We start from the raw sequence: 27,499 nt of genomic DNA on the forward strand, positions 1-27,499 counted from the left end.
ACAGTAACTTAATATCCAATAACATCTTAATTCTCTGGGTTCCCAGGGCTTTTTAAAGTCTTTAGGGGAAAATATGATTCTTTTTTTCCCTGTCTTTCTCAGCTTTGGTATGTTGCCATTAAACTTCACCCATTCTCCTCATACTCTTCCAGATTCTTCATTCTCCTCAGCATGCAAGATCCTAACAAGAGCAGGGCGCTGTTGCCTGTGAAGGGAAAGGAAGAGCCTGTGGCTGTGGTGAGCATGAAGTGTGGTCTCCAGGTCTAAATCCAAGTCCCTGGATTTGGCAACATCTTTTTGTCCATATAATTAAAGAGGATACTGGCTTCTTATTAAAGGCCCTCAAGTGCTCTGAGTTTCTGGTTATTATGCAGAATGATTTAATGGGAGATCATGAAATGGGACATTAATTGGCCCTTTTCCATAGCTTCTAGATGTTTTAGAAGATACGAGTAATTTAACACCTTCATGCTACTGTCAATAAAGACTGGACTTTGTGGGTTTGTATTATAGACTCTCCAAGGCAAATGACATTTCAAAGCCAAGAAAAGACATTTTAAGGTCAGAAGTATCATTTCTACTTAAAATTAATTGTTTTATTTTTGTTTGTCTGTCTCTGTGTTTGTGTATGCATGGATGCCTATGGTAACCAGAAGGGGGAATTGAATTCCTTGGAGTTTAAATTACATGCACTTGTAAGCCGCCTGATGTATGTACTGAGATCTAAAGGCTAGTCCTCTGAAAGAGCAGTAATTGCTGAGCCTTCTCTCCAGTCCTGTTTATACTTTTGATTAGCAGCATGAAAGAAAACCACAAGTCTGACCAACAATGAATCCTTTCATTATCTGGTAGAAGTTATAACCATTTAGCTGGGTGTTGATGGTGAACCTTGGAGGCTGAGACAGGAGGGTTCAGAATTCCAGGCCAGCCTGGGAAACATAGCAAGACTTTATCGAAAACAATGGGAGGGCGTTGCATAGCCACATAATTTTCAGTGTTAAATGTAGTCTTTAATGTGACAGTTTTTCTCTTCATGTAATGGTCCAAATTGCCAATTTAAATATGCTTTCGGCATGAGGACATTTCAGTGAACTGGCTGGCTCCATCACCATGAAGGTTAAAATCAAGTTCAAGAATTTTTTAAAAAATTCTGTTTCAAAGCTATGAATACAAATTTAACACTGCTGCTCTCATAAAATTGTGTGGAAGTAGTACCAAAGAGAGTTGAAAACCATCATCTCTACAGGAAAAATAATTCACGGGTTAGCTGTGCTAACATTGGGGAGTGCTGTCATTTCTGGTTAGTCAGGACAGTTTGGTATCAAGGTTGCCCTGGAAACTGAATTTTCATGTTGGAGTTCACATTGAGGTGCCTGTAGTATATACAATGCTTTGCCAGTGTCACACTTCCTGCAGTGCTGAGGAAGATCACAGTAGTACCATTAGGGTTGGGGCACAGACCTTCAATGGCCCAGAAACTGTTGTTTGTGAACTCTGTCCTCCTGGCTCTGATGACCTGACTTATGGAAACTTATTCTTTTCTGAGAAAAATGAAGAGATTAAAAGGGATGTGTCATCTCTATTTCACACCATAGTACCCAAGGAAGCTATAACACATCAGATTTTGTACTAAAATTTGAGACCAACAGCCAAGTCCACCCCCACAGTATATTGATTTTTTTTAAGTTTCTATCACACATTCTGGAAATCAATTTCCTTCTGATTGTCCTTACTTCTTCATATCCTTGAAAATGTCCACACAGTAGCTACATGGATCATATATACACACCACAGAAGGACATTAAAGAAGAGAGGAATAAGAGGAGGAGGAGGAAAAATAACAATACTTATACAGCCAAAATTTTGAAGGTACTCTATTTTTATTTCAAATGGGGAGAATTCAAAATTTGAGCCCCAGTGACCAAAACTTTATTGGAACAAAATTTTCAGAGGATAAGCCAGGCCACCACTATGGCAACAAGCCTCACATAGACAGGTAGATATTAGAGAATGATGCTCAAGACGTGGCTGAAGCTATTGCACACCCACAAATAGATTCCTACTTGCTTGACTAATTCTCAGTTATAAGTATGGTGCATTCTCCATGCCACTAGTAATTTATGCCTTCTCCAGAGTCAGTGCAGTATCCATCTGTGTGTGTGTGTGTGTGTGTGTGTGTCTTTGAAAACCTACTACTTCCTCATAAAAGTTTTGCTTCATTACCTGCAAAGCCTTCAGTTTATAAATTCCTTATGCAATATTTATAGCTTCAAGGCCATTTAATGAATGACTATAGCTGTCAGGAGTCCCACAGTCACATCAAAGAACCCGTGTGTTAGTTATTTTAGTATCAGCTAGCTGTGAGTAAACCTCACTAAACATATCCATGGACTTGGTGTCCGGAACTTGAAACCAGTAACCAGAACTTGAAACCGGTAACCTTTCAAGGCAAATCTTAAACCAAAACAACAAGGTGAAACAACTGAGGATATCCTAAGAAAAGTTGGGCAAATTTTTCCCTAATATGCACCAAATAGGGACAGCCTGACCCACTCTTGCACAGGGCCCCACATTTTCCCACTAATAAAGAGTTGTCAGAAACCCAAACCACATTCAGAGCCAACAGGGGAAATGCCTGAATCTGAAAAGTAACCGAAAGAAATTCTTTCAGGGAAAGGAGATGGGAATGGAAAACGAGTTCCCAGAGTCACTTTCTGTTGAAAGCACTTTGAGTTTTTAGGACTAGAATATGCACAATCCTGTGGGACTCGCTCCCTCTTTCTCTGCCTTAACTCTTTTCTTGCCAGTCCTTCTCTGGCTGGTTGAACTGCTCTTGTGGTTGTCCCAGCCAGAAAGACACTCAGCAGCAAGCCTCAGGAGCTGCATTCCTCGCAGTGACAGGAGAGGATGTACCGGTAAGTGGCGGTGAGTCGCATGCCCCCTGAGCAGCGCAGACGCAAAGCCTTCAGCTTGGAGGTTTGAGGTCGACAGCAGTGACAGGACGAACGGAAAGGTTGCTTGAGGACAGTGCTGAAGGACACCAACGGCTCAGAGCGTGATGCCTGGCTGCAGTGCCCCTCACATCTGGCCAGGAGCACCATCTGGAAAAATAAGGGGAGCTGGTTACTCTGTGCAGTTGTCAAAACCTCAGGTTACTACAGCATCCTTTGAAAGACCCAACACTCCTTGGTGATTCCTGCTGGGTCAGTCCAGTGGCTGCAACTCTGGTTACACACCAGAATCTATTGGTAAACCTAAAATATGTGTTTAAGGCATTGTGGCTCAGCAGTAGAGGACTTGTTAGCAGGGACAAGGCTCTAGGTTAAATCCACAGTACCTGAAGATTGGTAGGAAGCCATTCAACACTACCTCACTTGAAACTATTTTGAATCAAACTCCTTTAATAGGGCCCCCAGGATTTCATGGCTTTCATGACTTTTAAGATTCTTTAGGTGACTATGAAGTACAGTGAGGGCTTAGAATCAGTTAACAAGATGTACAACTATGGTGTGAATAAAAAGATCCAGAAACAGATCTAGTGATAAACTTAAGGTGGTAGAGTAATTGCCTCATGCAATCACATGTCTGAGTTCAATCTCTAGGATAGTATAAACCATGGATGGTGACACACCCCTATAATCTCAGCACTTAGTAGAGGCAGAAGGATCTGGAGTTTAAGGTCATCCTCACCTACATAGTGTGTTCAAAACCAGCTTGGGTTATTTACCATCTTGCCTTCAAAACCAAAATAAAATCAACATCAGAGTACAAAATGAGTTGCTCCCGATGGATGGATGTCTAACCAAATGTATTGCAATTCTTCCAACAACAACAAGCAGAAAGTCACCTCAGATTGAAATCTATGAGCAAGCAGAGAGTGATGGGATGGGGGTCCAGTGGGAAATAGCTAAACAGAAGAAATATGGTCTCTGTAGAAGAAAAAGGAATAAACTAAGTGTTGCTTTGGAAGAAATATTCTAGGTGCAACTTAGAAGAAAGTGAAGTAGAGACCAGTACATTTGCAGGCCTGAGAATGTATACCTGGGTTTGTGCCTTCAAGAGGTACCAGTCATATATACAATTTATGTCAGCATCTTCAGAGTGATTTAGAGCAAATTCACCCTGACTCTCTCCATGTCCAAAGTTCTGGGCCGCTGTGTCAGAGCTTTTGTGTTCTTTATAGTAAGACTCTATTAGGCTTCTAATTAAGGGGCTGGAGAGATGATTCCATGGTTAAGACCGCTTGCTGGTCTTAAAGAGGACCTGGATTTGTTTCCAAAACCTATATCACACAGTTCACAACAGCTTGTAACTCCAGTTCCAGGGAGGTCCAACACCTGGTCTTCTTAGACACCTCTGTACCTATGTGGTGCACATATAGATAAGAAGGTACACACATACACATAAAATAAAAATAAAGAAATCTAAAAATGAAAGAATCTGCTTTAAAAGTATTAAAATTATCCTCAGAAAAAATGTACATACCAAACATTTTGCATACAGCTTAAGGAGATGGGCAAAAGGCTCCTTTGTTGGTTTTTTTGTTTTTGTTTTTGTTTTTGTTTTTTTAAGACTAGAGGTAAGGAACCCAGGGGGATATTTCCAAAGTAATACACTTCCCCTAAAAAGGAAGCCTGTAGGTTTCCTATGGGAGCCTATATGTATTCACACTGGAAAGCACTTTAGATGTGGGCATATTCCTGAACACACTGAGCATAAGGAAGAGATTCCCAAACATGTCTAGTTTAAGGTCATAGCTCAAGAAGGAGAGATGCTGAACACATCCCTTGGCATGCCCAGGTTAAAGCCATCAATTGCATGTTCAAGGAGATAAAGTGATGAGCAAGAACTCTTCTGGCCATGGTTAGTTTGAATTGTAACAGTGGGCAGGTGAACTCGCTTGCTCTGTTTTCCCAAAAAGTTTGAGCTAAACCCAAAGAAAAGACACTTTGAATGTATGTTAAGACAGGAGTTCGCTCCACAAAGATAAAGGGCAGCTCACATCATTCAAAGATCCTAGAATCCTAGGGGTGGAAGGCATGAGTGAGGTGGGGCAAGGCAGCTTGATTCCTGGTGACATATAACCTTATAGTATTTTTCTAATTAGCATTTAATATTAAATACTCACTAGAGACAATCTCTGACATCATCCTATGGGGCAAATTTAAACATCGGAGGATAAAGGGATAATGGCTGGCACACCTTTCCGAAATTGGGCAAAGATAACTCCTGATAGTAAAAGATTACTAACATCATCATTGTAGGAAATACTGGGGGAAATTTCAACAATTAATTCATACACATGAAGGAAATGGAAAATACTAGCAGAAAATCTTAGCAGGACTGAGGGAGGAATAAGTAGAACTGGTCTAACATTACTTTCTTTGCAAGGTCACAAAGGCAGAGCAAAAATGGCTGCTGTAAGCTGTTTGATTCTATTAAAGAGTTTAATGCTATTCTGTCTGTTCTTCAAAGTGATAGGCAACATAAGCATCATCCCAAACAGGTTTGAGAGGATTATGTTGTAGATAAGTAACACCTGGCCCATCTCTGGTGTCTATCCCCATTTCTCTAAGAAGAGAGTCCAAAACATCCCCAGTTCCTTCTTGTGTCTGGCAGTACATGGGAAAAGGTGATTCACTTATTGGAATAGTGTAAAATTTGCTGCTCCCTAATCCAGATTATCTATTGGAGATTGAAGCAATCATTCAGCTACTTTACAAAATGTAGTCTTTAGAGATCCACGTGGACAAAACAAACCTATGCCAACAGGACCAATTAAGAAGAGTCAAAGACAGCATTGGCTATCCCAGTAAGACATACACGATGAGCCAAAGATAGCCCTAAATGATCCGGATATTAGCTGTCCATAAAATAGTCAAGTCTGCAATAAAAGGCAACTTGAAGACAAGTTTACTTAATTGTGATTTCACTAAAAGTTTTCAGGATATCAAGTTCTGTGTCCAGTTCACAGTGAAGGATAAGCTCTCTAGGATGGAAGGACCTGGGTCCACCTCCAGTGGGCCTGGCCCATGTTTCTCAGGTACTGTTTCTGCACAAGAAAAATGAACAGATATGTGTAGTCAGCACCTACCATGGCTGTACCAGATGTTAAATACTTCCAGTCTTTTAAATATTCTCATCATCCAGTCAAAGTCAAGCTTAACTATTTAAGAGTCTATGGGACTGCTCTCGGTTCTCCTGCCTCCTGCCTCTGCATGTTTTTACTCCCCCAGGAAAGTCATTTCACTTGGTTCTGTCTAATGAAATCCTTCCTCTAGCTTGTCTGTGGGCCTCTTCCTCCAAATGCTGAGACATTCCTTTCTACTATTTTAACCTTCTAAATAATGTTTTATGACTTTGAGCTGGGTATGTCTTTCTTCCAGATGACCTCAGTATAAATACCAGGAACAAGATCCATCCACACCTTCCCTCACCAGCAAGATCGAGACATGACTGTTCTTTTCATTTCTAGGAACCCAGGTCAATATTCAAAGGGTCTGCGCCAGGCCAAGGTCAATCACAAAATGACACCCAGGGGAACAAAGTAGCATGGGGGTGAGATTTGCTGTCTGTTACTGTCACGCAAGCCATAAATCAGATATGAAGAGGCATTTGCATACAGAACACTTCCTTTTCCTATATCCTGTTGAAGCATTATGAAGTAAGGGAGAAAAATTTATTTGTCTTCTTCCCATTTTATTTTTGTCTCTAGCAGCTTTCATGATGCCTGCACATATTAGACATCAATATAAATTTGTTCTTATTTTTAAAATCAAGCCACATCTCTCAAGTGATCAATTATGTTATAAACTCTATATCTTAACTCCCATTTTTTTTTTTGTGAGCTTCTTGGGCAGCAGCAGAAGATGACTTGAGGATTCTAACAGTTCTTTCCCAATCCTGCAGCTTGGTCCTTGACACAAGAAACCTTCTCTCCGGGAATTTTTGCAGCCTTTGTCTCCTCAGCCTATCTCCTTCTTTCCTCATAACTTGCTGTCTCATCTTGCCCATAGTAGTTGCCCTTCACCCTACACTTAGAAGCTGGTTCTACTCCCTTACCTTGGACCACCATCTCAACAACTTAGACTTCAAACACCCATGGAGGCAGTTCGTGTTGCCAAACCAGGTTCCTGAAAACCCAAGCCTGGTCAGGAGTCAGAACTCATTCCTACACCTCCTCCACTCACCTGGTGAAGGCAGCCAGCCAGGAGCCTGGTCCTTTTTTAGCCTCACTCTTAGCACCCAACACAGGGATTATGTTTACTTTGCTCTTCTGCTCTTCCCCACCCCTCCCACGTCCAGCAGAGCCATAGGGAGGTTCACTTTCCTAATCCTTTAAGGCTGCAGGGATCCCAGCAGTTATTGAAGTCTTAGTAGTGACTGAAATAGAAAAGTGGCTTGACACACCTGTCTAGCTTACAACTTCATCGTCAGGATCATAATAGCATTTATTAAATGTCTGTTATATGGCAGGCACTACGCTAGCTGATTTACAAATGTGGCCATACATATCCATGCCCTTGGACAAACAACTCCTTTTGCAGAGGAGGAAACTGAGGCACCAAACAATGATTTGACTTTCCTGAAATCACCCATTTGGAAAGCTGTGAATAGAGAACTGGAAACCAGATCTCTGCTGCCTTGAAGCCTGGGATGCCTTAGTGTCCTTCAACATTTCCCAGACAGCCCATTTCCTCCAGCTGTAGGCCTTCAGCTTGTTGCTTTATGGGCCTTTACCAAGAATTTCAGGGAAATATGATTTCCTGGGAAGAGGGAAAATGAACCTGCCACTCCCAGGTCCTTTTGGACCCAACCCCATGAGACGCTATCACTAACAGTCACCAGGTATAATCTAAACAGTGACAACTCTGCCTTTCTTGGCAGGTCAGTCTTTTCTGCCTGAGTCTATCTTAATTCTTCCCTGAATTGCTAGAAGAGTGCCAGGAACCTGAAACTGGCCAAATGTAAGTTCAGGGCCATGGTGGACAAAGCTTCCCACTAAAGGTGTCCAGAAAAGAAAGCCTTATCTACTATTTCTTATTTTTTGTAGAAAACAATTGCAAAATATGAATCATTATTGCAGGCATCTAGGCCTGGATTCTAGATGATAACTCTTACATTCTTCTTGCATTTCTTCAATGAGAAGCCAGGTAGTAGAAAAATGAACTCTCCAAAGAAGATACTGCCATTCCCAGGCAATGTGACACCAAAAGAAACCTAATCCTTCTTTTCTTCTGGGTTGTGGGTTTCCTTTGTTGTAGCATGGGAATGATAACACCTACGTGGCAGGTGTCTTGGCAATGATTAGTATATATATTGAGAGAAAGAGAGAGAGAGAGAGAGAGAGAGAGAGAGAGAGAGAGAGAAGTGACTGACACAGGTTAGGTGTTCAAGCCAGTACCTTCCCTTCCTTGGGCCACATGTAGATTCTGGAGGCCAGACACACTGTATCTGTCTAAGTCAAGAGCAGTGAATGGTAGGCAAAGAGTGGTCATGTGCCCAGAAAATAGTGGCCTTAAAATATTTGTAGAAATACAAAATCTGCCCCAGTCCCTTCTTTCCAGACATAGGCTAAATGTTTTTATCCCAATTCTCTGAAGGAAAAAAGCTTCATCAGATGAGACCCATTAGAGGGAATATCAGCCTGAGTCTGTAAAAGTTAAGAACTATAGATAATTTCCAAATGAAAATCATGTTCTTCCTCAATGCATAAAGAAAATTTAATCCAGACATTGTGTGGTAGCTGAAACTCTGCCAGGCATGTTTTTGTGGCCAAGGAAGGAAGGTTAATAATTACAAGCAGCATTTACATAAAACCATTGCTGTATTTGGGGTCATTTGGGATGTCTGAAAACAGATTGTTCCCATGAAATGACAAATATTTCTTCTATTATCACAATTTTACACTGTTGTTCACTGTGGCATTCTGGAAGAAGCAAAGGTGAACAATCAGCTAAAAGTTGCTTCTAAGAGTCCTGCTCAAATCATGCGAATTTGAGTTAACGACATTTCTTCCTTGACTCTTGTCCTCTTAGGTGACCATTCTAAGACAGTCTTCCATCATTTTGTCCAATCTTTCTAGATTATCTTCAATTTTTCTTTTGGTTTTGGAGATGGAACCAAGAGCCCCACACATGCTAGGCAAGTGCTCTACCGTTGAATTCCACCCCAGCCCACTTTCAGTTTCTTATAGATGCTACTAATTTCTATAATACTTCCTTTCACCACAATGACACTTTCTTAAATTTGAGTTCTTTCTCTTTCTTTTCTTTTTTTAAAGAAACATGATTATAAAGGACAGCTCAACAAAGGAAGAAATCATCCATGAACTAACAAACATGAAATATCAGTGCTGTCTATTCTGAAGCAATTTCTGAGCAATTGTGGCTATAAAAATGTTTCTCATCTCTTTCCCTCACAGTTTTTTTAGTTGTTGTTGCTACTTTGTGTACCTCTGTGGTGCTGAAATGACCTCTAAGCAAGTGTGTCCCCTCATCCCCAACCTGTTCCACCAGCTCCCTCTCTCTCTCAATTTTCAAAAAGAAATTTTAACAAACTGTACGCTCGCCACCTAATTGTTTCTCTTCAGTTTTGTTCCACAAGTATAAACAAGACCCAGGATATTTTCTCAAGTGGAAAAAAATCTCTATTTCTTTTGCTACAGTCATAGGTCTTATTAATATAATGGTGAAATTGATTTAACTCAAATTTTGATCCCCTCAAACTAAAATAAGGAATCTTCCTTGGGCTACAACCACATAAGTTATGGAAAATGTAAAAGCAGGCATGTTTTGAAATGGAGGTTGGAGAGATTGATTTCTATGACCTTAATTATAGTGGTTTATATTATTTTGAAAATTCTTAATTATATGGGTAATTTTAAAAATACTTAACATATGAGAATGTTTAAATGGGTTTTGTTGTTGTTTTAGTCTCAGGACTAAAGTGAAAATCCTTTGAGGCTGAGCTAAACAAAGTCTTATTTACTAAGTGTGGACACATTTAGTGCATGTGACTGGAGCAATGATAGTCATGAGAACCCTCATTTGGAATCCATTCCATCCTACACTGGGCCTCCCTTCTGGGTGGTCTATGTGGCAGCCACTCTTGGTGGTCTTTCAGTGTGGTATTACTTTGCACACCTCTTCTCAGCACTGAGACATGGATGACCTGTGTAAGAAGCACTCCACCCACCACAATAAGAAAAAACTGCTAAGCAAAAGAAAAATGATAAACAATCGAATTGTCCTCAGTTCTGGAGTCATTTTAACATAAATGTGGCACATGGAGGAAGGTTTAGACCACACAACTGGTTCTTGAGTAGCTCAGAAAACTGTTTGAAGAGCCTCCAAGAATGAGTTCCACTGTTAAATCATATTCAACTTCTTCCCCTTCTTTTTGTTGTTGATGCAGGTAGAAGGAATTATGGTAACTTGGAGGCTACATTCATTTTGCTTCTTTTTGCACATGTGTGTGTGAGATGTGTGATGAGTGTGTGCATGTTTCTGCACATGTGTGTATGTGTACGAAGGTGATTGTAGTGGTCAGAGATTGATGGAGGGTTTGGTCCTCAATTGCTCTGTTATTTTTAAAGACAGAATCTCTTACTGAACCTGGAGCTCATTTGCTGGGCTAGCCAGCCTGCCCCATTGGTTCTCCTGTCTTTGCTTCCTCAGCCTTGGGATTAGAGATGTGTACCACCATGCCAGGCTTTTACTTGGGTGCTGGGGATCCAAACTGAGGTCCTCACTTTACCCACTGAGCCCCATTCCCAGCCCCTGTGTTTCTTTATTGAAAATGAACATCTTTGCTCATAAATTTCCCAGTCAGGGACACAAGACACCCCAACAACAGGATAAGCATGCACATGTTCCATAGACAGACATAGAAATGCAAAGCATACTGGGAAAACTCTAAAGAAAGATTCCCTTCTGAGTTTTGCAGGCCTGTTACAGAGCTATAGTGGGGCTCTGGCTCCATCACCTGACAAGGAAATATAGCTTCTCTTCTGAAAATGAGGGGAGGGGTATCCTCTCAATGACTTTGGAGTGACCTTGACCTTACCTTTGAGCTACACTTGTACAATGGGTGACTGATAGAATCAACATAATGGTGTCTCATGCAGCGTTGAGAGTCCATCAGGAAAGAGCTGTCTGTTTTGCTGTCTGTATCTCCCATTATGGCCAGCAGGGAGAGCATAGAAATGGATGCAGCTAGTACATGACTTCTCATTGTTGTAAGGGGAAACTTCTCCAGAAGAACAGCAGAGGGAGACAGAGGACAATAGATTGGAAATGCTGTCGCCACCTAGGATCCAGTTCCTTTAGAGGCCAGTGCAGGATGGGGCTGTCGCTTTCTGGTTGTCATTGTCCTTTGTATGCTGGAGTTCTGTCTTGCTCCTTTCACTTGTAACCGATTGCCACAGTATCTGTCGCACAGCTGGAATGAGAGCAGAAATTATTTTCCCCAGAAATATGGATGCAACACAAGAGATACAAAGTCAAACATTTCCATGTCATTTGGGGTGAAGATTATTGGTTTCTGGAGCCTTATTAGTTAATGCTCTCATCGATTTCCTACCCTCTGACCTTAGGGTTTATGTTACATATTTATGACCATTTGGAAATGGACATGACAGTTGAGTGGAAGCATATGCTGACTTTAATTGCTAGAGTCTATGTACCTAAGAGCAAGTATAGTTTGAGTCCATGATACAAATTAAAAATACATGGTTCTGGCCACAGCATAACTAAATGGGACGGTCTCATCTTTGTCCTTGGCTGGCAGGGCGGGAGGGTTTATTCAGAGTCTCTCAAAGCTTTGATATCAACATCAGCTTACAGGGCTAGGGAGGAGGAAGGTCAGTGCTAATGAACACAGGCCATGGCCCAAGGGAGAACATTTTCCATTCTATACCCAGCCACCTAATTTTCCATTGCTGTATTCTGGGCTCATCCTGTTTTTGTTTTAAGTCCTTGCCACCCAGCATCAGTGGCCAACTGCGTCTGAAACCCACATTATGTTTGCTGGCCTCCAGCATGGCTAAGGCAATACAAGTGCATTTCCCAGTGGAGTCACACATTTCTGTACAACCTTTGTAGCTGAAGCCCACAGCGTAATTTGAAAAATGGTAATTGGAGCAGAGACTTACCATTAAAGTGAGATTATGTTGGACTGATTTTCCTAAAATTTGCTTTGTTCTTTTAGTCATACCTCCTGGTCAAGGGACTGGAGTTCAGCAATCTATTAAAATTATCTCACTGATGCTTTTCATTATACAAGAAGACACAGAATATCAAAAATATTTTCAAACATTTGAAGAAATTGAGATAACCTGACTGTACATATCAAACCAAAGGAATGGAGTAATTAAAGCTTCAGAAAAACTTTCAAAGATATTTTAGATCACAGTTTGATTGTTTGTTCAGAGTGCAAGCATGTTCTTCATGAACAGTCTGAATAAACAGGATAAAGTGTTGATGTGATCAAGGTAAGAAGTTCAAGGTGCTATGAGTCAATTCATTTGATGTAATAGAGTATAGGCTCAGACCCACTTAATTGCAAGTGTGAGGTGGGGCATTCTGAGTGGAAAGGGGTGTGGCGATAGGATCATCTCAGAGCAGAGCAAAATAGCAAAGGCTAAGAGCCTGTGTCTCTAGGAAGTTCTATAAATTACAGGAAGGACATGGAGCAATAATGAGAGGAACCACCTGGAGTAAGTCATGGCACAACCATTAATCAGCTGTGGCATCTTGCATGGCTCGCTTGAATTCTTCCAGTCCGTTTCCTCACCTATAGGATAGAAGAATTGAGAGCAACAGCTCTAAAATGCCAGCATTGAATAGCAATGGATTTGGCTACCACCATTTCAATATGCAGAGGATAATCCTAAATATGGGAAGAGCCTGTTCTTGGACAGCCTTGCACCGCTTTCGTTTTTGTACATGTTCATGGTGACCTCCTTTGAAAGTGGATCAAACCTATGCTCAAATATCTCAGTGGGCCAAGGCTACAGAAAAACTTGTTTTTCTTACTGAGAATAGATTTTTTTACATACAACATATATTGCAATCTTCCCTCCCTCAACTCCTCCCAGATCTTGGCCACCTTCTTACCTACCCAAAACCACACCCTTTCTTGTTCTCTTTAGAAAGCAAACAAGCATCTAAAAAATAATGATGAAATAAAAACAAACAAAACAGAATAGGACAAAACAAACAAATGAGGCGAAAGAGCCAAAGAAAAGGCACAAGAATGTAGACATACACATTTGCGTACACAGAGATCTCATAAAAAAACACAAACCTGGAAATCATAGTGGAAAAAAAAAACAACTCAAAGCATTGTGAGACAAAACAAACTTCAAAAAATGCCATTGCATTCATTTTGTGCTGGCCATCTAATGCTGGGGCCTGCAGTTAAGTGTGGTTTGTATACCTAGTGAGACTCCTTTGGAAAAAATGAAGTTTTCATTTGAAGAGGTTATCAATTGGAGATAGCGTCTGGGTTAGAGATGTGGGTTGTGTCTACAATGCCAGTGCTGAACACCAGGGAACCACCTGTGCTGGGGACAGACAGGAACTTCCATATGAGTGCTAGGGGTCTACACTTGCCAGAGTGCTCACGTTTGAGCAGCAGATACTCTACTGACTGAAGCATTTATCCTCAGCCCTGAGAACTGGTTTGTTTTCTTGAGGTGATAAACTGAACCCAAAAGTAGTTATAAAGGACAAAAGAGGGCTGGATAGATGGCTTAGCAGTTAGAAACATGGGCTGCTCTTCCTGAGGAGCCAGGTTCCACTTCAGGCACCCATGGGATGGGGGTGGGGTGGGGTTCACAACCTTCTGTAACTCCAGTCTCAGTGAATCTGATGCTCTCTTCCGTCCTCCTTGGGTACAAGGCACACAATCAGGCAAAACACTCAGACACATAAAATAAAAAAATAGAAAAATTAAAAATGACAGAAGAATAATAAAGGAAATGTGGCTTTACCTCTAGTAGGAAGATTTTTGCTTTCAGTGTATTCATAATAGTCATGACATTTTTTTGTTCATTTTTTCTATTAACACTGAAATAACACTGCAAGCAATGATAATAAACAGAATTCATCAAACCTTTAAAATGCAAGGGTAAGATATTTGCAGCGGAACACTGATATTTGGTTGTTTATTATTATTTTTTATTATTAGTCTTTTAGATTTATTTATTTTTAGTTTATTTTATGTATATGAGTATTTTGCCTACATGCACATACATATATTAAGTGCATGTCCCGTGCAGGAGACGATCAGCAGACATCATCAAATGCTTTAGAACTGAAGTTATTTATTATTGAGAGCCATGATGTGGGTGCTGGGAATGGAATCCAGGTCCTCTGCAAGAACAAATGTTCTTAATAACTGAATCATTTCTCCAGCTCTACAATTTGGTTGTTTTGTTTGTTTGTTTGTTTTGATGCAGACTCTCACTGTGTAGATCTCTTGAGATCTGAAGGCATCCTAAAATTGCAGGCCTGTCCCACAGCATAGGCTGAGATTGCTGTTGCATTTTGTTTTGCTTTAACTGTGCAAATGAGCCAGCACTGCTGTGCTGAAGAAGAGTTTATGAAAATAAAGCTCAAGAACGGAGAACTACCGAGTCAAGGCCTGGGGTACACAGACCAGGATCTTCAGTGTGAGCAGAGACTTACGAAGAGGAACATGGGGAATTAAGAAAATTTGCACCACCATAAGATTCCTTTTCTGCCAGGCTAGGATATCTCGGCTTTATGGGAGCTTCTCAAATTTTTTTGAAACAAAATTAATTCATTTGTCCTTTTTATTTTAAGCCATATGTAACAAACTCAAATGGTGATTATCAGGATTTAGGACCTCAGCCAGCCAAGCCATGATGATGAGTTCAACAACAGAACTCAGTAGCCCTGTGTCCTCTTCATGCTATGTGCTTTGATGCAGTCTCTGAGACCTGACTTTGGCCAGAGGACAGATTTGGCCCATGTTCTCCTGACTTGCGTGCAGAGCCCTTGCAGCAGGAGAAGCACGTAGGCCAGCCCGACTTCAGAGCTACCTTCCCAAAGCTCCCAGTGGAAAAGAACAACTGGTGCCCAGATTCCCACCTGTCAGCCTCGTTGAAATAACATAGCAGCCTCTGGGTGAGAGATGGTGCTGTGCCACGGAGCAGCTCACTCTTGGGATGACCTTTCATCTGGCAGAGAGCAAAGCACTGCCTTTGCACAAGTGACTCCAGCAACAGGCTAAGACAAGGGTCATGTGTCAAGAGTGGCCTTGGTTTTGCCCTACTTCTGAGGCAAAGGAGGGCAATGTTTCCATATCTATGTTCCTTTTGAGCTGTTTTCAGTACCAAAATAGGCAGGTGTTCTTTTCCTGGATTCTTTCAACAAACATTTATTTATTCAACATACATATTCATTCACTGAGCACTACCATGGGCCTTCTTTTACTCTAGCTGATAAAATGGAAGGGTTAGGGGGTCAGGGGTGTGGCTCACATGCCAAGTCCCAGGGTTAAATTCCCAGCGCCAAAAGCAGGTAAAAAAGATAAAGCTCGGAGGAAAAAATAGGTTTACTGTATTTATAAGTAGAGAGATGTTTTCTTTTATGAGTTGTTTTGTAAGTAAAGAGCTGTTGTTTTCCTGTTTACTTTTGGGGTCCCATTGATATATCCCATTTACTAACTAATTTACATCCAGCATGCACAGCATCATCTCTGGGAAGATTTGGTGAAGCAAATAAAATAAAATAATGACTTTGAAATGGACCCAGTGAATTACACAGAAATATTTATTATTTATTGGTTTTTTTGTTTGTTTGTTTTTTGTTTGTTTGTTTGGTTGGTTTTGTTGTTGTTGTTTTGTTTTTGAGACCAGGTCTCTGGCTATCCTGGAACTCTCTCTCTCAGATCCACCTACATCTGTCTCCAGGGCACTGGGGTTAAAAGTGTGAAACACTACTCCCAGTTATTTGTTGTAATTAAAAAAATCTTCTGAGTCAGGAATAAGGTAAAGACTGCAATATAGGGAAGCATAGAAATTATTTTTTAAAAAAGGAGAATTAAAACTGTAAAGATGGAAGAAAGCTTGCTGCTAGATAATACTTCATACAAGGATTGGAAAAACAAATTCTGAGTCTTATTCAAGGTGCAAAGTGCTAAGGAGCCCCTTCCCAGGAACCCAAAGAATTCCAATGGGATCTAGCCAATGAGATGCCCTGGAGAATAAGTCAGGTACTTCTTCCCATGAGCCTTCATTTATAAACTGTAAACGGCATGTTTATAAATGGTTTAGGATTACTTCTATCTGGTTGCACAGGAGAAGCAGCCAAGAAGCCAAGCCTGGGCTGACCCTGAAGCAGTGGTACATGATGGAAAAGATGCAAGGTCCCCAGAAACCTCTAAGGATGTAGCCATAAGGTCAATGGGGGAAGAGTGCGGCTCTTTCTCCCTTCATCTCAGCGTGTCTGTTCTATAGTAGTATGGCCACCTCCATAGTGCTATCTTAGGTGAAAGAAGATAATATCCTTGCAGTTAAGTAATAGTCCTCCATCTATTACAGGACATTGTGTTCTTCCCACTGTGTGACTAGCCATCTGCAGCAGAGCTCTAGAGCAGCAGTAAGTGTGTAAGGGGAGGAAGTGATGGAAGAAGAGGAAGGGGAAAGCAACAGTGGAGGAAGAATAGAGCTAGGGGAAGAAGTAATATATCATAACCCCTGTAGGCAAGGGTGCTCAAACAAAGGCCTATGAATAGATAGAACTTGGTGGGGGACAGCAATGAGTCAACTGTCAAATGGGCCCCACCTGCTCATGTGTGCATTCATGCGAGTATGCTTGCACGCTTCCATTCTTCTCTCTCTCTCTCTCTCTCTCTCTCTCTCTCTCTCTCTCTCTCTCTCTCTGTATGTGTGTGTCTTTGATTTGAATAGTTTCACTGCCTATGGAGGAATTGCAGTGGGAGGATTTGACCTTGAGCTTGTCTGTAACTAAAACTCCTGACCTTTGAGACATTTGTGAGGAAAGAAAGCTTTCATTGTTATCCAGTCTCCCACTTACCTGAAACATCATGCTTCCTTCCCCAGGCCTTTGCTAACCTACGTTATTAGCATTCTGTATCTCTGGATTATGCATTCACTTGTCCGAAATACTGAGTAACCATTTCATTGTATTCTGAAACCTACAGAACACTTTGCTGTTTTCTGACCCAGTAGAAGGAAGGCTGATCTGAAGATTCTCAAATTGCATCATGCCTTCCCATGACTGACTATGAGGGCTTTATCAAGTCATTTGTTTTCTCTAGGACTCAGTTTCCTTATATATAAAATAACTGAACTGGTTGTACTAGTTCACAGCTTTGTCAGTTTGCACTCATGTCTGTCTCTTCCCAAGCTTTTCAGACTATATAGCACTGCTCTGGGACTAGATACTCCCCAAGAAATCTTGCAGCAAGACTTCTTTTCTTCTTCAAGGAGTTAATGATCACTCAAGATTCCAAGAACATTCTAATGACGAGCCTGAGCCAACAGGAGGCCAAGCTATTAGGATGTTCTCTTCCATGAGGCCATTTGGGTGGCCTGAAATAAAAATAGCCTCCAATATCCAATTGATTTGGTGCTTGTGATTTACTAAATGTAGTTCATAATTTATTAATATCCTGGTTTTATTTGTTTTTGTTTTGCTTTTTTTAAGACAGTGTCTTGCTATGTAGCCCCAGATAGCCTGAATGAAATTCACTATGTAGACTAAGATGACATTGAATTCTTGGGTGAGACTCCTTACCCAGGCCCCATAATTCCAACATTATAGGCATGTACCACCACACCAAGCCCATGTCTTGTTAATAACAAGAAGCACTTGATGAGTGTAGTTAACCAGTTTCTATTTTTCTTAAGACACCCTTAAAATCTGTGCTATTTGTTTCAGTGTCACCCAGTGCATCTATGAGAAGAGAACAGTTGAAGACAGTCACCCACTCTAGAATTAAACTTCTTCCATTTGATGACGGTGATGATATAGGCTGAATTCTACCTGCCAGTTACTTTCTTAGAATGTCCCACATTGGGCTGCAGCCTGGGCTACTAATGGCCATGTGCAGGGCTCAGGGCTCCTGGCCCAGGATAGGAAAGGAGAGACGGTTGAGTCTGCAAAGTCATCTTGAAGATGTGAATTAATAAGGTCTTGGGGGATCAAGAATAGGAGCCTCTGTTTGGTAAGGTATCTACAGAACCTCTGTCCTAAGGGAGAGACAATCCTGATGTCCTGGGCTGAGACTTGAGTTTAAAAGAACTGACCATTGAATATGGCTGTGGGATCCTCTACTAGGCAGTTGTAAACTTTTATAGTTTCCATGGAAAGACTAATTCTGAGTTCTTAACAGTTGATGTAACTAATTGACTTCTAGACTATAAATTCCCCACAAATTGGAAATGATTACCAGAGTATTGGGAAGCACATTTATGTTGAAATCTTTTTCTCTGGGGGTTTGGATTATTTCTGCAAATCTAGATACCAGACTGTGACTGATATGGTGATGAGCTGTCAAAAAATGCTTAACGGTAGTCTTTCTATGGTGTCACAAATCACCAGTGGCTCTGAACTCCTGAGCTCTGTTCTATTCTTTCATCCACACAGAACAATGATAATAAGAGTGGGGTTGGTATGGGTATGTAGCTCAATTGGTAGTGTATATAAAGCCCTGGGGACAATATAAACTGGGCATGGTGGTGCATATCTAGGATCCCAGCACTCAGGAAGCAGGGGCAAGAGGATGAGAAGTTAAAATTATCCTCAGCTACATAGTGAGTTCAAGACCATCCTGGGCTACCTCTGCTTTAAAAAGAAACAATAAAAAGCAGCATAGACTCCTCAGCAGTAACAGAAGAACAGGAGAAATGATTCTGGATGCCCCAAATTTGCCACAGCTTTTTCATTTTTTTTTTCAAATAGCACAGTTTCAAGAAGGGAAGGTTTCACTTTATTTTACCTTCTCCCTCCTAAAGAAGTGAGATCCAAGCCAGAATAGAAGCGAGTAGTGAGATACAAGCTACTACTCACCTTGCTAAGATCCAGTGTTTTGAGAAACCCAACCCAGAGGACAGAGTCTCGCTAATGATGCACTCTTCCTGTAGAAAAGATAAGGTGTTCTGGGCCCCATGTGCAGATATAATGCAATTCTTGCCATTCCCTGACTGCTGTGGCATGGTCTTAGGAGAAAGGAGATGACCAGTCCTAACTCAGTCCCAGCTCCTTTTCACCCGGAAGTCAAATGAGTGTCTTGGCTTTTCTTCAAAGTCTCTGGTAAAGTGTTTCGAAAGCTGCATTGCAGTCCCCTCGCCCAGAAAGCACGTTCTGGAATGGTGGAGAGTGATCTCACCTAACAGCTGGAGGGGCCTCAGTAAGAAATGGCTCCCAAACAATAAGAGCCCCTCAGTCTTTTCATTGCTCATGCAATTTGCCTTTCCTGCTCCATGGTGGGATGGAATACAAAATTCAAATCAGAACACTCCTGGATGCAGGCCTGCATGAAAAGGGACGAGGCTACCCAGCACAAGCATCTTGTGAAAACCATGGACCCCTGAGTTGCTAACCATCCTGCAGTTGTTGGGCTGTGGGTTTTCTCTTTGTCTTTTGTTTGGATTCAGCACTGCCAGTTCCTCTGTCAAAATTCTTCTCTGCTTCCTTTGGACCCCAAATCTCAAAAGAAACACTTAAGTTTTGAAAAGGAGCTCATTTTCAGAATTGAGGTGGAGGAAGGGATCACAGAAAGGTATCAAGTCCTACTGTATCCCCTTGAGTTTTAAAGATAAATTGGAAATTGATTAAAAATTGGGTTTCTTTGATTCATCACGTCAGTGTCAGAACTGAATGTACCCACATTTTCATGTAAAGTTAAGTTTGACAATGGTTTTTACCTGGGTGTTTGACTATTTTTCAAGAAAGGAAGGAAGGCAATTTCAAACCTATTTCTGGGCGAGTGGGAGGAATGAAAGTTCTCTTTCTGAAACTGAGCTGTTTGAAAGAACTGAAAGGACAGTGGCCAAGTTTAACACCAAAAATTGTCTTTTCCACTTTCTTTTGTTACTTCTTATTTTTATTCCCTATGAATGGAAGGATGGAAGGAGACTCCAGGTTCTGGCCTATTGTAGCTTTACTGGGCTAAAGAAAGATCACTCCTTAGCATTTTCTGACAGTTGGTCCACTGTTGGTCTTAACCTGTTGCCCTCTCATTTTTAAAGAATACTGCAATAGGTTGGATCATGGCTTAAAAAACAAGTTGGGATAAAGCCAGACCTTGGAAGAGAGCAAATTGTCTGAATAAGTCTTAGCTTTTGTGGAAAAAAGAAAATCTTATACCACACTACCAGTCAGCATTCATGTCCAGATTTTGATACGAGGATGAAATGGACCTCAATTGGATGAAATCCTGATTATAAGTACTCAGGATGTCTTGCCAACTGAATTAGCCCATTCTTTGAATCTTCTGAGTCAGCACTCTTTCTAACAGGAAAGTCATTGTTCCAGATTGTCAACTTCTTCTAGGCTGCTAGGTTCTAACAGCTAAAAATGGTCTAGGGAGTGGGACACTTAGTAATAGATACCTAAGTACTAGGCTCATAGAAACTCTGATGAAGGAGACAGGGTGAATGGCCCCAAGCAAAATATTGCCAGAGACATGAGAAGGTAGCTTTGCAAATGTGAGGGCACACAATGGCACCTGTACAATGGCACAGTCTTCCTCCAAGACTGAAAACGCATGTGTGGAGGGGGAAGATTTTCACCAATCTGTACAGCCTTGCCAGCATGTATTCAGTCTAGTCCCAGCTTCCCCTGCATGTTGCCCACACATGGGAGTTGCTAAAGAATTCCGCAGACTTTGCTTTCTCCTGGAATCAGAAAAGTTCCTGCTTGTTGACCTGATGGGTGAGGAGTGGGTACTACCAGCTGGAATGCTGCCACTGGCAGGGGCAGACAGGAAAACAGAAATGCTCTTAATGTCCTCCCAAAGAAAACCTTTGATGGGACAAAAGAGTGCTTGTATTTTTACCCTCTCTCTTCATGCTGCCAGGCTTCTTTAAATAGATCCTCCAGCCTAGGGACTTGTATGGAATAATTCATATTAAAACCCAAGACAGTGAAGGGTAGATGGGTCTCTGGCTCGCTCTCTCTCCCTCTCTCTCTCTCTCTCTCTCTCTCTCTCTCTCTCTCTCTCTCTCTCCTTGTCAAGCTAACAGGAAAAGGCTCATTTTAATTCAGCTATGTTATATTTTTTTTCCTTTTGAGTCTTTTAATGAATTTTTAGTTAATTGGGAAAAGATACATGAAGCTTCCAGGAAATAAAAAAAGAATAGGAAACTCCCTTGTGGTTCTCTTTAATACCTCTTGCTCCCATGTACATTAGCAGCATCTTTTTAGTATGTTGCACAATGAAGGTCTTAAATGGGAATCTCTAACTGAAAAGTCCAGTTCCTTATGCTTGAAATTCATGAATCAAACGGCTCTTCTGAGGTAAAGAGAAAGGGGAGAGAGAGAGAGAGAGAGAGAGAGAGAGAGAGAGAGAGAGAGAGAGAGAGGAGAAAAAGAGGGGAGTTGTGAGAGAAAGTGAAAAAAAGGAATCGAGGAAGGAAGGAAGAAAGGAGAGAAGGAAGGAAGGAAAGAAAGAAAGAAAGAAGGAAGAGCTCCTTTCTTACCTCAATACCCACACATTTTCAGTGCACTCAACTCAGGAGGGATTTCTCAGTTCTCCCTTTCAGCAATGGGTTTAATGAGACATCAAGCCTATGCTAGCCAAATTGAAAGTCCTGTTTCTCCTTCTTTCTGTCTGGAGAGGGGAGACAGGAGAGAAACTTGAGGAACCCAAAAGCAGGGCAGGGCCCAAAAGATCTAGGGATCTTTGTTCCAAGTCACTTGTCTCTCAGTCTGAAACAGAATAACCACATTTCTCTTAATGTGGGCCGAAGTGCATCCAGGCATTCCCATAGCACTCCCACCCCCAGGCCTTCGCCAGAGATGTCCGGGTCACTGTGATGGTATGCTTGTCTCTGCCAACCCGGGTCACTCCAGCCCCACTCTTGGCGAGCCACGTGGCTGCTCCTCTCTGTGAGTGGGTTCAGGCACAGGGCTACAAAAAGCCCCCATATCCTATCGGCCCAGCAGAACCTGTGCCAAGAATGACATCCTGGGAATACTATGGAGATGAGGAGACCTCATGGTCTGTTCTCCCCAGATGGAACAGGACCCAGGCTGTCTGGAAAACAGACGGAGCAAACAGCAGCTCACAATGGAAGGAGATCAGGCATAGGGAAAGGGGGCGGGCCGAGAGCAGCAGTGAACAAAAGAAAAGAAGCCACTTGCCACCCAGGAAGATTCCACTGTGTATAGGAGGAGCTAGTGGAGGAAGTATTTGCAGGAAACAAGTACCCAGACATGGCACTGCCAGTCTAACAGGATTCTTTTCTGTATTAGATTATGGGAAAGAAAGAGGAGAAATATATAGCCAGCCAGCTGTTCAATGGCTTACAACCTCGCTTTTATTGTCCGGGTAAGTTGGTGAGGTGGGGCATCAGAGGAATTCCAAACATACCATCCCAGAGAAATTTTAATATGTCCCACAGTGTCATACACAAAGAGGAAATGACAGCTGATGACAGCCAGGGCAGACCACAGCAATTTTGGGGCCCCGAGCTCTCCCACCCTCCCATGACCCTTCTTCCCTCTCATTGTTCAGTGTTGACACTTCTTAGTCCTTCCACCTGCCTCTCAGTGCCCTCTCTTCCTGCTGGCTGGGCAGACGAGTGTTACTAACTGACAGTCGGGAAAGAAGATGAACATGGGCACAAAGGCCAATGGCCAAGAATATGTGGCTTTCCTAGGATGAGTCAGGTCATCCAAACACCATACATTTTCTGCTAATAAGCACCAAAATCAAGGACACTGTAGATGCTGTCTTCAGGATCCTCCCCCCCCCAGGAACCTAAACATGTGATGAAACACTGGATTAGCTTATTTGAAAGCAGCATTGTGTGTGGCTCAGAGACGTAGGTTTGGGGAACAACTTATCCCAGGGCCCTCTTAAACTTTGGCCAAGCCCAGAGGTCACTCACTGATTTCCTCAGTCTAGGGAATGGGACAAGTAAGTGATGGGAGAGAGTGATCATATCTTCCTCTGTGCATGTTTCCAATACAGTGATTCATCAAGTAGCCCTGCTGTCAGCTGCTGGGGAGGTGACTCACCCACCTCCTGATAGAAGTAGCATACAGTTCCTTTCCTAAGGGTACTCAGAAGAACTGAGAAGGGTATGGTACTCTTTTTATAGACTGCTTCTACCCCCACCCCAAGAAAAATCCAGACCGTATTAGCTGTGCAAGTGTGATACACTCAGGATGTGGTGCAAACAGCCAAAAGGGAGGAGAACCCTTCATTAGAAATAGAAAAGCTGTCAATAAGTATTTCAAGTAATCGAGAACACTAACAGCTATTTGACATGATTCCTACGAAGCAGAAAGTTCTTGTCCAATTACCCATTGAGGGAAGAGCATACAGATCAAAAATAAAAGTGTGGACAATGTCCCATTCACCTTTGTATCCATCAGCGTAAGGACAGTGCCAAGCACACTGAAAATGCTTAATAAATATGTATTAAAAAGATGATAGAATGAATTTTTACCTAGGAAGAACAATGGTACTGAAATTGTGAGTTCTCAAGACAGCAACAGTCTCTGGCCACCATTGGTGGTTATAATTCTGAGAAAGTCACTTTTCAAGGGCCCAGGAAAATAAATGAGTTGGAAATTGTTAAATGTATTGAAAAATGATTTATTTTTCCCTTGACAGTATCACTGGGACTCAAATTAAGATTGAGAACTCCAAGGGCATATTTCCATCTGTGGGTGTCAGCTGCTTGATACACAGTGATAATAAGAAGGCCTCAGCCAGTTCTCCCATCACCTGAACCAAATGTATTTTAAAAGAAATGATGCACGACATTGTATTTGTGTTCAAAAACTCTCAGATAATGGTCTGAATAACAGTTTAAGAAAATTGTTTTCAGCCACTAAAATGCTTTGCTAACAGCAGTAGTTTTTTTTAAACTGTTATAAAATATTGCAACAATCCAATCCAATCCATATTAATTTTTTACAGCCTTTCTTGATTAGTGAACCAATTATGAATTCACTTCTTTAAATGTCTGATTTTTATTCAACAATGCTCCTTAGGCTAGTTATTTGTGAAAAATCTCCATAAATTGTGTCCCCTCTTCCACAATGAAAGCTGGCCAACAGAACCCTGAAGTTCACTTTCAGAAGTAAAATTAATGAAAAGAAAGTGAGCAGATACTTGCATGAAGTCTAAATGCAATTTTGAGACAGTCTACAGGTCCTGAGTCAACAGTACATTTGCAGCATCTCTGTTTCCACATGCACCTGGTAGCTAATGTGTTGAAGCAATTTGCCATGTTGCAATTCTTAATTAAAACACAAATCACACTAATATTAGAAATGTAGAGAAGCATGCTCTGCAACAGCCATATCTGCTAGGAATGACAGTTACAAAGTATAAGAAATTCTCATCTTGCCAAATGATTGCTCTTCCCACCTGAATCTCAGCATGTGGGGCGGGGGAGGAGAAGGAGAGAGAGAGAGGGGGGGGAGGGAGAGAGGGAGAGAGGGAGAGAGGGAGAGAGGGAGAGAGGGAGAGAGGGAGAGAGAAAGGGAGGGAGAGAGAAAGGGAGGGAGGAGGGGGGTGCTCTTTCACAGAGGCTTATCTGGGCTTGTCCATTACAATGAGCCTCAGTTACTGTGCTTTCTGAGTCATTAACATTCTGTACACAATCAAACTTCCAGTCCCTAAGAGAGTTATGCCCCGGGCCTCCTACAGCTCAATTGTTCATTTAATGAGAGAACTTGCATTCAGGAATTGGAAAGAACCCTCTGAATATTCCTCAGGTGTCTGTGGGAGTCATTCCTCCAGGTCCTGGTCCCTGTGCTGTCAGGAGCATCCTTTCCTGGTCACTTCTTGGACACATTGGATCGTTGGTCGTGCTGCAGGGACAAACCGACTACTAAAAATAACCCCTTGCAATAATGCCAAAGCAAACAGCATGCATTTCCTCAGACTTTTTGCCCAATCAAAATCATACAGCAAACCCATCCTCATCTCTCTCGACACTCTTGAATGTATCCATGGAAGCAAAATCCCAACGCGGGATGGGAGAAGAGTGCAAAGGAGCAGTGTGACACTGAAAGCTAGGCATAAATGTTGCCTATTGTTTGAAGTCACTCTGAGCACTCCGGCACAGCCCTGGCAGGAGATCAGCCGCATACATAAGGAGTAATAAAAGTAAACAGTGCACGTTTAACCTCGCAGACTCGCCTGCGTTAATAGTGCCCCCATTGTAAGTGGGATGAAGGCGGTGGAGAAGATACCGGACTCCACAAATTCAAGTCGGCAACTGCTGTTCTCTATCCCCCTTCATGGTGTCACATAGAAGAATCATTTCAAAGTTACATCTAACTACGCAGAGTCTGAAAAGAAATCTCAAAGACATTTTCGAGCTTCTCTGGGACACTTCCTGCTTTGTCACAGACTTCAAATACCCGTTCATTTAAAACAAACAAACAAACAAACAAAAACCCAACAAAGCTAACATGCTACAGATTAATGCAAACTAAAGTGATGCAAATTTAAGTGGCATTTAAAGGTTGTCTCTTTGTCTGCAAGAAGGATGAAAGGCTGAGTTTGGAAAGAAGTAACTTCCTAGGCAAGCCGGCAGCGCTTGTTTTCCTGCTTACCTTGGGGGAAACGCAGGGCTCCTTTCTTCTCAGACTTTTCTGAGAGCTAGAAAGAGGTCCTGTTACTTCCAAATGCTTTTGTTCTTCTGTCCCTCTGTCACATGGCTTGCCTTTTATATTTGCAACACACAAAAGTTAGGACTGTTGTTTAAGCGACCCAGGGAGAGAGAGGGAGAGAGAGAGGGAGAGAGAGAGGGAGAGAGAGAGGGAGAGGGAGAGAGGGAGAGGGAGAGTGTCAAATGGAAAAGTGCCATTGCAGGCATATATCAATCAGGCGTGTGGCCGCAGCAGCACACTAGCAAATGGGAATACCACGGAAATGTTAGGCGCTCGTTATCGGGGACGCACAGACTCTGCCCACTGCTCGGCTCCTTTCCATGGAGCATCTTACGATGAGAACAGCAACATAGAACACGGAAGTTTTCTTTTCCCCTCTCCTCATTTTGTTTTTGTATTTGTACAATAGTAAGAGGCTAAATGAATATTCTGAGTTTAATTCTTTTGCAAGCATGTGGCTGCCATAAAGATGTGCAGTTGGCAATAGGGACACATGGTTTTGGAACTACAAAGACAGGGCGGCATTCTGCTTAACGATTCAGCAGCTGGGCAAGACGAAGCTGAAATGCTAAGGGAGGGAAAGATGGACATCAGCAATCTTTCTCAGGCTAAGCAGGAAAGCAAGTGCAAAAACGCTACCCTGTTTTAGCATGATGTGCGTGGGTGGTGAGAGTTCTTTTTTTCCAAGTTGTTCATCCATTAAATGATTTTTAGCAGCATAAATGCGATTCAGCTCCCAGTGGCACTTTAATAAGTGCCTTCACTGACATCATTTGGAACAAAACTTTGTAATAGATTTTGAAACAAAGGGCAAAGCGTTTGGTTCATGACTCCCCAAGACATGTGAGGGTGTGACTAACAGGTAAGGCCAACCCACCACGTCACATTTAGTAGAAAAGTAACAAAGGTAAAGGATGTGTGGGGGTTAAGCACCTGTTGCTGAATAATACCCTGTTATGAGCTTTGGGACCAAACCCGGAAACATTTCATAAATCTTGACCTTAAAATGCTTAAAGACAAAATTGTCAGCAATTTTGGAAAACTGAGGACAATACAAAGAACCATGTTTTAATGTTAGGTAGATTCAGATATAATAATTTATTTTATTAAATGATTACAACAATAATAATAATAATTTATTTTACTAATACTGATGAAATCTTAAACCAAGGAAATAAAAGAAACTCTAAGATATTTTATTAAAATGTAACTATATCATAAACCTTAAGAAAAAATTTCTCTTGAGAGCTGCAGCCAGCCAGTTGCTGATGCCCAAACCATCATATTATGCTACATATGATCATTTATTTTTTATAAATAAGTTGATAACCAAATTGTGATTTTCCCTCCCACAGAACCATTACTTCAAACAGCCATTGGTGTTTTACTAAAGGCATGTAAATTTGTTCAGATTTGCTTCAATCTTTTAATAAGAATTACTTTTCTTTTGCTCTACCAGGAAAGCCCTGTTTACCTTAGACCAGTCATAGAATTTACTTCTGAGGGTTAAGGATAAATGACAAATTCAAAGCCTTGAAGGAAATCGATTTGGCTAAATGTCTTGAAAGCAGAAGCTCAACAAGCAAATGGAAAAGGGACCAAAAAAATGGGAATAGTTTTCAAGAGGATATGACTTGTCC

The 27,499-nt window shown here is 41.6% G+C and overlaps 1 protein-coding gene across 2 annotated transcripts; it reads right to left on the minus strand.

Annotated features, from left to right (window-relative positions):
* Positions 1–1,861: 1,861 nt before the first annotated feature.
* On the minus strand, positions 1,862–26,199 carry LOC118574839 (norrin cystine knot growth factor NDP). Of its 2 annotated transcripts, XM_036175710.1 has the most exons (4): positions 25,803–26,090; positions 12,714–12,795; positions 11,068–11,442; positions 1,874–3,101 (listed from the first exon to the last, which is right to left on the minus strand). In XM_036175710.1, the coding sequence occupies exons 3-4, from the start codon at positions 11,233–11,235 to the stop codon at positions 2,874–2,876; spliced, it is 396 nt and encodes a 131-aa protein (XP_036031603.1). In that variant the 5' UTR covers positions 11,236–11,442; positions 12,714–12,795; positions 25,803–26,090; the 3' UTR covers positions 1,874–2,873. The 2 variants fall into 2 exon arrangements, with proteins under 2 accessions (XP_036031601.1, XP_036031603.1); XM_036175708.1 differs by lacking the exon at positions 12,714–12,795 and having other exon boundaries at positions 1,862–3,101; positions 25,803–26,199.
* Between the last annotated feature and the right edge of the window lie 1,300 nt (positions 26,200–27,499).

This window comes from Onychomys torridus, chromosome X (assembly GCF_903995425.1).
Source record: "Onychomys torridus chromosome X, mOncTor1.1, whole genome shotgun sequence".
Classification (NCBI taxonomy): Eukaryota; Metazoa; Chordata; class Mammalia; order Rodentia; family Cricetidae; genus Onychomys; species Onychomys torridus.

Bases quoted from the DNA above. Each gene is read 5' to 3' on its own strand.
- LOC118574839 (XM_036175708.1), bottom strand. From the start codon at position 11,235: ATGAGAAGTCATGTACTAGCTGCATCCATTTCTATGCTCTCCCTGCTG. The intron at 3,102-11,067 runs GTAAGGTCAAGG...TTATTTTTCCAG, and splicing joins TGTACAAGTGTAGCTCAAAG to ATGGTGCTCCTGGCCAGATG.